Source organism: Felis catus, chromosome C2 (assembly GCF_018350175.1).
Source record: "Felis catus isolate Fca126 chromosome C2, F.catus_Fca126_mat1.0, whole genome shotgun sequence".
Taxonomy (NCBI): domain Eukaryota; kingdom Metazoa; phylum Chordata; class Mammalia; order Carnivora; family Felidae; genus Felis; species Felis catus.
The window spans coordinates 112784244-112797396 of NC_058376.1; the positions used below are offsets into that span (position 1 = coordinate 112784244).

The 13153-nt window shown below is 37.4% G+C and overlaps 2 protein-coding genes across 3 annotated transcripts in view; one reads left to right on the plus strand and one right to left on the minus strand.

The window, feature by feature from the left end:
* The window catches only part of MED12L (mediator complex subunit 12L), a 335495-nt gene that overhangs the window by 62047 nt on the left and 260295 nt on the right, over positions 1-13153 (minus strand). Inside the window, 9 exon segments of the mRNA XM_045037430.1 lie at positions 646-759; positions 1458-1559; positions 1912-2032; positions 3661-3802; positions 4445-4672; positions 7911-7995; positions 7998-8041; positions 11024-11187; positions 12241-12384. Coding sequence (XP_044893365.1) covers positions 646-759; positions 1458-1559; positions 1912-2032; positions 3661-3802; positions 4445-4672; positions 7911-7995; positions 7998-8041; positions 11024-11187; positions 12241-12384 — 1144 coding nt within the window.
* Positions 1-13153, plus strand: part of P2RY12 (purinergic receptor P2Y12) — a 46448-nt gene that overhangs the window by 15083 nt on the left and 18212 nt on the right. The gene's annotated exons all lie outside the window — the stretch shown is intronic.

Below are 13153 nucleotides of genomic sequence, written 5' to 3' on the forward strand. Positions count from 1 at the left end.
TAGAAATGAATAGAAACTGTAGTGCTACTACTCCAGGAATATATATGTCATTAAGAGTATAAAGGATGCCTTGGACATTATAGATTAAATGTTTAAAAATTCCGGTATCTAATACTGTTTTATCAATAATACCAATATCATTGCAATTATTGCCTGATTCATGAAAAACCTAAGGTAGAAGTTTATAAACTTGTTCAGGATCACAATGAAAGAAAAATGCTAAGATTAAAACCCAGGTTTTCTTGTGTTTTACTCCTGGTACATAATACAAAATTTAAACCTTTGGTTAGATCATCATTTCATCTTGATCCATTACAAAATGTCATTTATGTCAACAAATAAAGATAAAACCACCCGATGGGTCTGAGAATCTATATTACATCAGAATGAAATATCTTCCAGTTAAAATAACATCCAACAACAACAACAAAAAAGTGTTATATTTAAATACCCCCAGAATTGTAGGTAAGGAGTAGACATCTCAGAGTCCAGCTGATCTTGGACTTGGAGAAAGCCAACTACTTTTGCCAGGAGAGCAAAACAGAATGATGTTTCTAATAATCTGAATTAGAGTTGAACATGAATACAAATTATTTTTCCTTTGTTTCTGGTGATTAACCCAGTTTAGTGCCAGGATAGTCTTACCAAGCATCATAATTGCTTTTAAGACAGCAAACACGGCTCCCACTTCAATGCTATTGTGAGCGGCGGCTAAGAGGTGTCTATCACAAGATGATCTTATTCCAGGGAAAGGTTTGCCTATGAGAACAACAGCAACAAACCTTTAATGGTCTCATCACCATCGTTAACAATCTTTTGTAACCATTTACAATCAGCAGAGCCTGTCATTGTTAGACTATAGGTACTTAATTGTCCTTAGCTAGCTATAATGGATGTTTCATGGATTCACTACAAAACATTGTCACTATTCCTTTCTTAACCTTTGCTTTTTAATTATGAAAACAACGTCGTTGCTCCTTGGAGAGATGTATCAAAAAAATATATTAGAACTTTCATCTATTTATACTGATTGTCGCACATACACACCCTTGTATAAAAATGATCTTCAGAAACACACTTCACTAACACCCCTCGAATTCTTACCTTATTCCTCTTACCTTAGTAAAAGAATAAATGAGTCACCATTGCCCTAAGCTGCTATGATGTGGTTTACAGGTTTGAGGATCATGTTGACCACCAGCGTGGCTTGGCCTCAGAGCAAAAGTATTTTTATTGTTTATTAACTCGATTTTAGTTTCTCAATACATCCTGATATTGCATAAATCAAGGGTGCTGACAGCCCTCTCGATGGCAGTGGTGCATTCCTTCATCACCCCCCAAAAGCAAGGTCACCAAACTCAGGGAGGAAATAGCAGAATGGACAGCCCATGTGGACATTTTAGAATCTGTACCTCCAAATGAACATGCAGTTGGGGATTTTATAGCTGTCGGCTCACCGGTTGCTTGAGGTAACAAGCAGGCCTGGGGAGCTCGGAAGAGATGAAGCAGGAGTCGGCATGTCATTCTCGCCCCCGGCTCAGCATCTGCATCTCCACAAGCTAGGAAAGATTTTCAAAGCAAGTTTTCCAATTGATTGACTGACATGTCTTCAGGTTTTCTCTGAAGCTAACTTTTCTGGAATAACTTAAATATAAATGCTCCTTACGGTAAGAAGGAAGGCACTGGCTATGCTTTCCAGAGGAGGCAGACTGCTTCCTTAAAAATGACCGTTTCTATAGGGATCCATAGGACTTTGTACAGAACAACACTTACAATCCTACTAACTTTACATCAACTCCACACCACTGCCCAAGGCATGTAGCCTTAAAAAGTACATTCACGGTGTTGTTGTAATAGCTGGAAACCATCCCAAGACAACAAATAACAAGAGCCCTTCCGGATGTGTCGTACCTGCTGCTAGGAGAGAGGGAAGTGCGACGTGCTGCACGACGTCCTCCAGGGAGAAACACTGTCGTGCTATCAGAATAGCAATGAAAGTAGCTAATGAATCATGGAATGAAAGGTCACTCACCTTCAAGAAAAACATTGACATGTTTTAATACCCAACGCCCTTTCAAGTAATATCTAAGATTAATATCTAAGAAAATGTAGGCAATACCAGTAAGATCACAAATCCCAAAATGAACCAACAGAGGGAAATGATTACACATCAGGATTATCATCCTCTAAGGCCTATTTTTACGTTATAAGACAAAGGATGAGGTTTACCTACATCACAATGCCACAGAAAGATATTGAGTTTCTCCTTGAGTACACATAACTGAACAAAACAAAAACAAAATCACGAAATTCCTAATAAGATGTAGTATAAGGAAAACTTTTTAGAAGAACACGGCATTAACATTTAAGGGTAAGATTGTGAGAGAGCAGGAAAAAAAACACAAAGATTCCCCTAATTGAAAAATAAGCCTCACTGACGTTTTAAGAGGTCTTTTCAGGGATAACTATTAGGGATTCTATAATATAATTAAATTAGTCTTAAAAAGCAACTCTGAAAATTTCCAACCAACTCCTAAATTTGAGAGAGAATGAAAAAAGAGAAGGAAAATAAATTCATTCAGAATGAATCCTCTACCTATAGACACCTCATAAGACTTTGGCACAAAACAGTAAGAAATAAGCAGCAGCCCTCACGTTAAGTTGTACTGTATGCCAATAATCATGTGTAGTGATTTACAAAGATGACCTCACTTAATAGCATAGCACCATGAGGCTCATACTTTTATTAATCCCAATGTTGCAGATGAGGGAACAAAGCAAAGGTAAGGTAAAGTATAACAGAAAACAACCAAGAGGTTAAAGAATTATGTTAACAATAAAAATTAGGATATTTTTGTCTGGAAAAGCAGGCCACAGATAGGAGTTACATATATCCATGTGTGGTGTGTGTGTGTGTGTGTGTGTGTGTGTGTGTGTGTGTGTGTGTGTATCTTGGGTATCTACAGAATGGAGTAGAATAATCCATCTAGTCTTGAGATACCAGAACTAGGAATTAAGCCTCTAACTGGAAGGTGGGGTTTAAAATGCAAAGATACACCAACATGTAACACAGATCACTCCAAGATGGTGATACGAAAAACAGAGAATCATGACAGATTTTTAAGAAATTTACACATCACAGGTACAACAGGATATGTGAAAGAAAGCAGTGATACATACTGAGTATCTTTTCACTAACTTTCAGGCACAATCACTAGGAAAGACATGCCAATGGTTCTGGGCCTGGGCATTCTTAGGCAACCTAGTGAAACCTCTGTTCTCAGAATGCACCTTGATCTTTAAAAAACAAAGTGGTTCTCTCCAAAATGCAAACTCCTGTAGGTAAATTATGTCTTGTACCATGAGGAACTCAAGGCACTTGATAAATAATATGAGCCAATAGCTCTGAAGAGACTGTATGTAAGAAATTTCAGCGAACAAACAAGGAAACTCTTGGCATCTCTGCTGTTGATTAAGCTATTGTATTTATTTACTTTTTTCATTTATTTAATCCTTGGCAACCACATTCTTGTTTACTGCCTTTGGGCAGAGAAAGAAAAAAACACATTTCAGATAAGGGTTGGTTCAGTCAATCAAAAATAATTACTAACTAAATATTTAATTGCACAGATGAGTTTTTAAATGAAAAAGAAAACTTACATCTACAGTGCAAAGTACATCATTAAACCCCCACACATGATTTGAAGAACAACAAAGAGCCTTCAGAACTCCCAGCCATTCTGAACTAAGAACAGTGCAGCAAGCTGTCAGCTCAGAGGAGAAATTGGCTATGTCGTTAATCCTAGAAGGAGGAAAAAGAACAGAGTAGAACAGGATAGCGGCACGCAAATGTGATATACTTAACGAACCCATATCTCACTACCATCAAACAAGTCATTCATTTCTAAGATTCAAAGATTTAATAAATACCCACTTGTTAAATAACCTAGCAGAACCTGAAAGCAAAGATACAAGTAACGGGCTTCAGATATTGTTTAATATTTGATGCTGTTGCGCCACAAAAAATAATCAGTACAGATGCCAATTAACATATTTTTGACCTGGGAACAAATCTGACTTCAGAATTTCCACCGTGAAGGGCAACGTAAAATTAAAGACTATGTAATTTAGGTAGGTGAAAATACAGTGTTTTTAAATATAGGGATTTTTTAATTTATGTTTTTATTATGTTTTTGTAAATGGATAGACAAGTTATAGTTTATATCTAAAGCATCTCATGCCAGAGCAATCAGCCAGCATACTCTGTCAGGCTAAGGAAATCACAGTACAGAGATGAAATCAGGAATAAATGGGGGTTGGGGGGTGGGGGGAGCAAACAACATCCAAATGTCAGCCCAGGCAATTACTAAAGACATTAATTTAAAAGTAGCACCAACGCAAGGACTAGACGGTTAACTGTGAATTCCAGGGTAACCCAGCTCACCTTCCAGCATCCTGATGGCCCATACATACATTCATGAGCGTGTTACAGACGAAGCTGTAGCGATTGGCTGCATTGTCACTAAGGATCTTGCCCAGCATTGAGTAATTGATGCTACGAGCTGAAGGATTCTCAATAAAATCCATCATGAAGTCCGGATCCCATCTCAAGTTAGAATTTGCAGGCATCACATTATTATATATGGTTTGCTTAACTTTTGAACAGGCACTACTGAGGTTACAAGGAAAAGAGTTAAAAAATAAAACAAGAGTAACTAGAAAGCGATTTCACTTAAGGACAGATTCAATGGCAGCAAATGTAAGGTATTCCTGGAGAAGAGTCACATTAGTCGTTTGTGATTCCACCTTCTTAATTGACTGGGAAATACCGGTCTAACAGACAGGACTAAAGCCACCCCTTAAGTGGCAGTAATTACAGGGTTCTATACTCTCTTTCTTGGCAGAGGACTTATATAAAAACGTGTCAAATGTGACTGAAGCCTGTAAGCTTGCCATCTGGAGTATGACCTGTTCAAAATGATGAACAATGAACTGTCACCAGTGCTTTTAAACATCTCCCTTTTTATTGTCTTAACTCTTGCCACACTTCGCACTCAACTTTTCATTCATTCTCACTCAGCAATAGCTCTTAATTTGTTTTACTTTCTCACTAGAAATGAAACAAAAACAAACTGTGCTTCGTTGGTTCCCTCAACCTCCCAATACCTTGAGTGTCATTTTAATGAAACAGACCTCAGCAAATAGTAAAGTGTTCTCTCTTTTCCAACTTAATTCTACCAATCTATTCATGTCTGTCTTTAGAACCCAGAAGAATTCTGCTTTTCTTTCTCAATTTTTATAAGATTCAGCCCCCATTTTTCTTTCAGTCTAGAGACTTCTCTCAAGTTGACCCTCTGCTACCTCCAGCTGAGAGTGCATAATTTTTCTGAATTCTGTGGCTCATGAAGAAGTGTCCTTACTCTTTGTTTCTAGACTTCCTGTATCATGTATTACACTCTGTCCAAATGCACTTCAATGTTTTAATAAAAAGGTAGCTGTTGGGGCGCCTGGGTGGCTTGGTCGGTTGGGCGTCCGACTTTGGCTCAGGTCACGATCTCACGGTCCGTGAGTTCGAGCCCCGTGTTAGGCTCTGTGCTGACAGCTCAGAGCCTGGAGCCTGTTTCAGATTCTGTGTCTCCCTCTCTCTCTGCTCCTCCCCAGTTCATGCTCTGTCTCTGTCTCAAAAATAAATAAAAGTTAAAAAAAAAAAAAAAGGTAGCTGTCATCTTAGTCACTCTCAAATTCTTACCACCCTCTGTTGCAGGCATCTAGGGAAATAAGGAACCAACTCAAACATTTTCTTCTGAAATTGCCTGCATCCGAAAAACCTGACAGAGTAATAAAATAACACACACATTGAAGCCAAAATGACTTATGCTCACATCTAGGTTTCATCATTTATTAACTTATGAATGAGGAATAATCATTTATTGTCAGAACAATCATTTCTACTTCCTGAGGTGGTGGGCAGATTAAAGATCTTGATGGCAAGGACCCAGAACAGTACTTGGCACGCTAAGTACCAGCACAATCAGGGCAAGATATCATCAGTGCTTTTTCTCCCAAATAATCCTCTTACACAACTTTATTATAAATGCTCCTACAGATATAATTATCAAAACTGTTTTTATTAGCATACTAAGAGAAATCTCACCAAGTATCTAGCTTTTGTTTCACCATTCTTCTTAATCCCAAGCTACAAATAATGCCTGACATCAGGGATTCCTGAGGGTTGCACCTGTCCTCCATTTCTTTAATTGAGGAAACGTTAACCAGCGCCACATCTTATGATGTAACACTGTACTGATCCTCAGCTTACTGTTGGTCTCCTAAATCTCCACACACTCACTGCACAGGACTTGAATTCACTGAGTTAACATACTTGCACTACCCTGGGGGAACACTAGGGGTCAAACAGGCTACTGGGGGTCTTGGGAAGTTCACTATTTAAATAAAACAGGGCTGTTGCGAGAACCAAATCATGTATGAGAAAGCCATCTGAAAACTGTAAACTGAAACTTAAAGCTCTCTGTAAGTAAGAATATGAGCACGGTTATTATTATATCATTTCTGTAGAAACATATTTCCTAGGACCCACTCAAATGTTCTACAAGCAATTATTTGGAAACCTAGCTCATTTCATGATGATACTCTCCCATTCTTTCCCTATCAATACCATTAAAAATATCATGGTTTTTTTTGGATTTATCTTCCATTCACCAGCTTTTCTGTGGTGCCTACTAGGAGCCAAATAAATGTTCTTCAAGGTATCATAATATGGCAGTGAAGAAAATATGAAGTTCCTCCTTTCATGAAACTTACAGTTGAGAAAGAAGCCAGACCATAAATAAATATGTAGGTTACCCAGTGGTAGCAAATATTAAGATACAGAAAATGACAGAGAGGAGGAGTAAGAGGTTGCTATTTAAAATAGGGTGGTCAGGAAGGTAGAGCTATGAATGTACTGTGGGCATGGACATCCAAGTAACAGGGGAGAGATTACTAGAGAGGTAACAGTAAGTGCAAAAGCCCCAAGAGAGAGCGTGCTCAGAGTGTGTGAAGACCGGTAAAGAGGTCCATGTGGTTAGAATGGCATAAACAGAAGGAAAGAAGAAGAGATTATATATAGCAGATCCTGAAGGCAATTGGGACTCTGAATTTATTCGTGTAGATAAGCCGCCACTAGAAACCTGCAAGTTATTCTTGTTTGAAAAGGATGACTTTTGTAGGTATGCTTAAGATATGCTAAAGAGAGTCAGGGATGCAAGCAGAGAAACCAGTTATGACTCTGCACTAGTCCAACCAAGAGCTGGCAGTAGTGACAAAGCAATGGCCAGTAGTCACATTCCACACAAACCAGGAAGACAGAGCTCCCAGAATTCAGGAACAAGTAACTGTAATTGATGGTTCTTTCCTTCCTTCTAGATGACAAATTTATTTTGCAGCCATTACCATCTCCTTCCCTCTACCCACAATTAATCATCAAAATTTCCTCAAAATATCATTAAGTATGTATTTTCTAGCGCCTGTCTACTGGTGGGGGCACAGCAGGTGCTAAGATGCACAGAATCATAGGCACTCAGGGATACCATCTGCAGTAAGACAGTCAAAGAGGCAGAGAAGCCAAGGCAGTGAGAAAGTAAGCATGCAAACACAAACAACGTTCCAGGTGAGGTACTAGCAAGTGCAAACTATAGAATGTTTACTCTCAACTTTATCTCAGAATTGCAATCAGAGCTAAACATGCATAGTAATTGGCAAAAGGAGGTTAAAGCTACAATGAAAGATAATTCAATATGAATTCTGGCAGATATGATTAACGTTCATTATTAACAAGGATGACAATATCACAGTCGGGTCACTAACAAATACAGGCATGATGCCATTCCTATTGATTTTCTTCTACCCACCTGAAGAGGTCTCCAAATTTACTTCTGAGGTGGCTACATGACACATAGAGATCGTAGAGGTAGGCTAAGATGCATCTCTCGGGGAAGAACATTCTGAGGGGTTCACAACATGCTTTACCACACCACACAACCTGAGGAGAAAAATATGTGAAGACAGGAGACACGTATTTTGCTAATATATATGCTATTATTTGAATCTTTTAGAATAAGAATATGTGCAGCTATTACTTGGGTAAGGAAAAAGGTATTAGATTGTTGATACAATAGTAAATAATTGAATAAGGTATCATTTTTTCTATGAGGATAATGAAATACAAAATGATTTTTAAAAAGACTTTGGAAATACCATTAACAACAAGAAAGGAAAGAAATTCCTCCATACAGAAGGAATGTATGGAAGAATCCATCAATTAAGTTGCTATGACCAGAACACAAGAAGAAAGTTGTAGTAGACAATCTCTCTTCAGTAAAAAAAAGAAGCTATTTGCAAAGATTCTTAAGTCCACTCCTATGAAAAAAAGCAAATCTCTACATCAGTAAATCTGTGAAATTCACTTTCAGGACCATGAACTGGTTCTGGCAAAAACTTGATGAATTCAGGATTTTAAGTCACATTCTCCTTCCTTATCCAAACTAGAAAAAAATTTTAGTTTACCTAATGTAAGAATTTAAAACCCTTTCTTTTTAGTGACATTCCCTAGACGTCTTCTAACTCAGAAATACCATTACTACTCCATTTCAGTGCCCCTTTCCCCCTATCAAAACGATGGCCCCTTTGGCCACAGTTCATTCAACATAATACTTCATATAACACAGAAGTAAACATTAGTGGTCCATTCACCTATTTATGAGTCTGATTCCACGATTACCACCTTGTATTCTGTTATAGGATTCAGTAATACCACAATAGCGTCATTGATGACTCAGATTTTGAAGCTAAGTAGGGCTTTTGAAATCATCTGATTCACCTTCCTCCTTTTATAAAGAGGGCACTGAGGCTCAGACAGGTGAAGTAACTTGCCCACAGGCAAAAAGCTAGTTCACAGCACAAACAAGAGGGGTGTTTAGGTCTCTAGACTCACATCCAGAGTTCTCTCTGTGATTCAGGGGATGGGGGGGAAGCCAAAGAGAGCCTAGGCTGTTGAGGCCAAGAAGGATGCTACAATCAGAAATACCAGAGGTAGAACCCAGGAAACTGCAAAGAAATGACAATGCTGCACCCCAAGTCCTCTGAATTGATACCAGCAGACACAGCAACCAGAGAGCTGATAAAAGTAGTCAATTACAGCAAAAGTATCCTGCATTTAAGAAGTAGAGGATTCGCTATGTTGGTAACTAGATTCACAGAACATAAATTCCAGACATATTCTAAAAAGCCAAGTATCATTTTGTGATTAAAGTAAACAAACGGGCGCCTAGGTGGCTCAGTTGGTTAAGCGGCCTACTTTGGTTCAGGGCATGATCTCGCAGTTCATCAGGTCGAGCCTCATGTCAGGCTCTGTGCTCACAGCTCACAGCCTGGAGCCTGCTTCAAACACTCTGTCTCCTTTTCTCTCTACCCCTCCCTCACTGGCACTGTGTCTCTCCCTCTCTTTTCAAAAATAAATAAACATTTAAAAGAATTTTTTTAATTTAAAGCTAACAAATATTTATTGAGAGCTTGGTAGGCATCCAGAGTATAGCAGTGTTGCCTTGATCTTTTTCACTTGTCAGAGATAAGAAAACATTTTGCACTGAAATCCAGCATATTCATATCAGTACAAAATAAGATCTTTGCGAAAACATTGATCCTTAGTATCCATGATAAACTAAAAATATAAGATCAAATATGATTGTATGAACATTTAATAAATAAATTTAAACTGTTAAAATAAATGACACAAATAAATTTTAAAATAACAAAATTTGTCAAACCTATAATATTGATTTCATTACTGACTCATGGGTTTCCATACACAGTTTAAAAAGTACAGTATTAATCCAATAGCATGAATTTGCTCTAACTCAGAATGACTTTCAGCAATCTGGGAGATTTATTAGCCATGTGATATTGAGTACATCACTTCAACATACACTTCATTTAACAGGACTGAGTCTCAATTTCTTGATGTGTAACTGGTACCAATTATTCACTTTTACATGGTAGTTGAGAGCTATTAAGTAGTCATATATTTCCTAAATTCAAAAATGTTTATTTTCAAACTTTTAAAAATATCTGGGATGTTTCAGATTTCAGTCAATAATCTACGTGTAAAATTAATGTGGTAGCGTTCCCTTTTCCCCAAAAAACTGCTATTAAATGGATGTCACTCTAGAATAAATTATAAATTGATTACATGTGCTAATTTACACACACACACACACACACCAAAAAAATACTGTGAATCCGAAGAACCTCGTATTTAAGTCTAGAAAGAAAAAAGGTAGAAAAAGAGGTTGGCCTTTTTTTATATAAAGCCCTGTAGAAAGGAGCCTGCAGTGGACAAAAAGGAGCTCCATAGAGGACAGTTCTTTATGTTTCCCTCATTCCTGTAACCTCAGATTGGAATGGGGGATGTGAGGACACAGTCCAACATCATGAACAGCAGTGAAGAAAACTTTAGCCTACACTTCACACAAACGAAAAACAAACTACAAAACAAGGAAGTCATTGGTTCTAGATTAACTTTTGTCAAGATGTTTTTAGTTTACAAAAGAAAGAAAATTGAAGCAAATCTCTAAGGTAAGAACGCATGCAAAGCTTATTTGGTCTTGAATATAAACTGAAATGACATCAGCAAAGCAGCTGGCACGTATTCATCATTTGTAATAGGCCATGGTTCAGGGTAGCAAATGATGCAGTGCTCTGAATAACTGGTTTATACTTGTACAAAGTACGGGCAGGAAAGGAAGGCAGAAAAGACTCATACACTACTAAGAGAACATTATCTTTCATGTTTACATCTCCTTCTCAGATAAACATTTTCTGGCAGAAGTAGTCTTTAACTCTATCTTTTAAACTGAAACCAGCACCTGTACTATTTTTCCTCTTAAGATCACTGTAATATCTCATCACCAATTATACATGGAAAACATTAATTTGAAAAAAAAATAATGATATTTAGTATACCAACCCTTCAAACACCTGGGCTGTCTGATCAGGATTCAGGATCAGACAACTATGGTACCGCCTGAGAACAGCCACAATGCACACACACAGTCCCGTCGTGTAACTTCCTGCCAGGCTGGAGGATTTCAGGAGCAGTTCGGCTTCCACAACACTCAGTTCATTTAGCAGCTACAATGGAAGAAAAGAGTGAATAAAAATGTAGCTGCCAAAATGACAGGAAAAACATTTATCTTCACAAGCCATGAACATATTGAGTTATTCTAACACCATCTTATCTCACCCATTATCGTGTCTCCGGACCATATGCCATATAACTACAGTGTGAGAAAACAAGCCCCCTAGAATTAAACTTTTTTATGTTTAATCCCTTGCCACATTCTACAGTTTTTCTTTTGTCTAGACATCATGGTATATACAGTCAGGAAGTATCCAACATTGAAATATCTACCAAAACTTGAGGGAAGCCCCAAGTTCTAGACCAGATGATTTCCCTACTTCTCACTTTTTCTTCTCTTTTCCCTTCTTTTTAAGAAAACAGATGTTATTTATCATTATTTTCTTGTTATCAACAAACTAACACCTCCAATAAGCAATAGAAAACAAGTTTAAATTCTACTCACTAATAACACAATAAATGAACTCAAGTATGTGTATAAGAAATCTAATGGGACACGAGCACCTGGGTGGCTCAGTCGCTTAAGCATCTGACTCTTGATTTCAGCCAAGGTCATGATCTCAGGTTCACTAGATTGAGTGCAAAGTCCAGCTCTGAGCTGTCAGCAAGGAGCCTACTTGGGATTCCCTCCCTCCCTCCCTCCCTCCCTCCCTCTCTCTCTCAAAAGAAATAAACAAACAAAAAAAACAAATGTTAATCCCTTAAAAAAAATGGAATGTGACAAATCAAATTATATGGTTTTATTTTTGTTCTTAACCTAAAATATACCCTACAATAAATGGTAAATTTTACCTTTTCTTAAGCAAAAGACAAAAATCAATCCTCAAAACCCCTCATATTTTTAAATGACTATTATATATTTTAGCCCCAATTATAATTATTTAATTGAAAATTATGGACATAGCTGCCATTAAAACGCTAGTTGAATACTGTTGATTCAGAAGGTCTCAATTATTCAAAAATACAGTGGTCCGCTCAATTTAAGTTGTACTATGTCTAGCAGGTTTGCTTTCCTAAAAATCAGAGAAGCAGGGTCTTTCTGACACCTGTATTGCGAAGTCAATTAGTCCATTGATGTTCAGCGCTGGCTCCATAAGATCAAAGATGAGTTGAATATGGTGAGCCAAAGGGAGATGATAGGATGTTCCTGAAGCGAAGCTTGTGATTTGTTCCAGCACATTATTGGAGATCTGGACAACGAAAATGTGAAAATAATTAGAAAAGCAGTACTTAATATTATTTTAATTTTTTAAGAAATTTGAATTGGGGCGCCTGGGTGGCGCAGTCGGTTAAGCGTCCGACTTCAGCCAGGTCACGATCTCGCGGTCCGTGAGTTCGAGCCCCGCATCGGGCTCTGGGCTGATGGCTCGGAGCCTGGAGCCTGTTTCCGATTCTGTGTCTCCCTCTCTCTCTGCCCCTCCCCCGTTCATGCTCTGTCTCTCTCTGTCCCAAAAATAAATAAAAAACGTTGAAAAAAAAAATTTAAAAAAAGAAATTTGAATTTATATATTGCTCTTAAAATTTAAAACATATTTCCACAGAAACCAAATCAATATAAAAATCAAACAATCAATCAAACCAATATAAAAATCAAACAACTTCCTTCCAACTGTATTTTGAAGATACAAGGCAAGTTGTCATTAAGATTTTGACCTAACTATCCTAATGGTAAAACTGCTACAAATGCTAATTAATTTCCAGATAACATTTATTTGAATATCAATGGATTTGTAAAACAACACAGATCTGGTTTCTTCTTAGTAGTATTTTATTTCACTCATTAACAGATTTCTTCCTTATCAATAGTAATGTAGGGCCAAAATGTATTAAGTATTGCATTAGGGATTATTTGACATAGTGTTGGTTATTATTATTATAAAGTAAAAATATTTGTGAAAAAAATAAATTTCTCTGAAAAGGGCAACCTGACACTTAAAACTGAACTACTTAAGAGTTTGA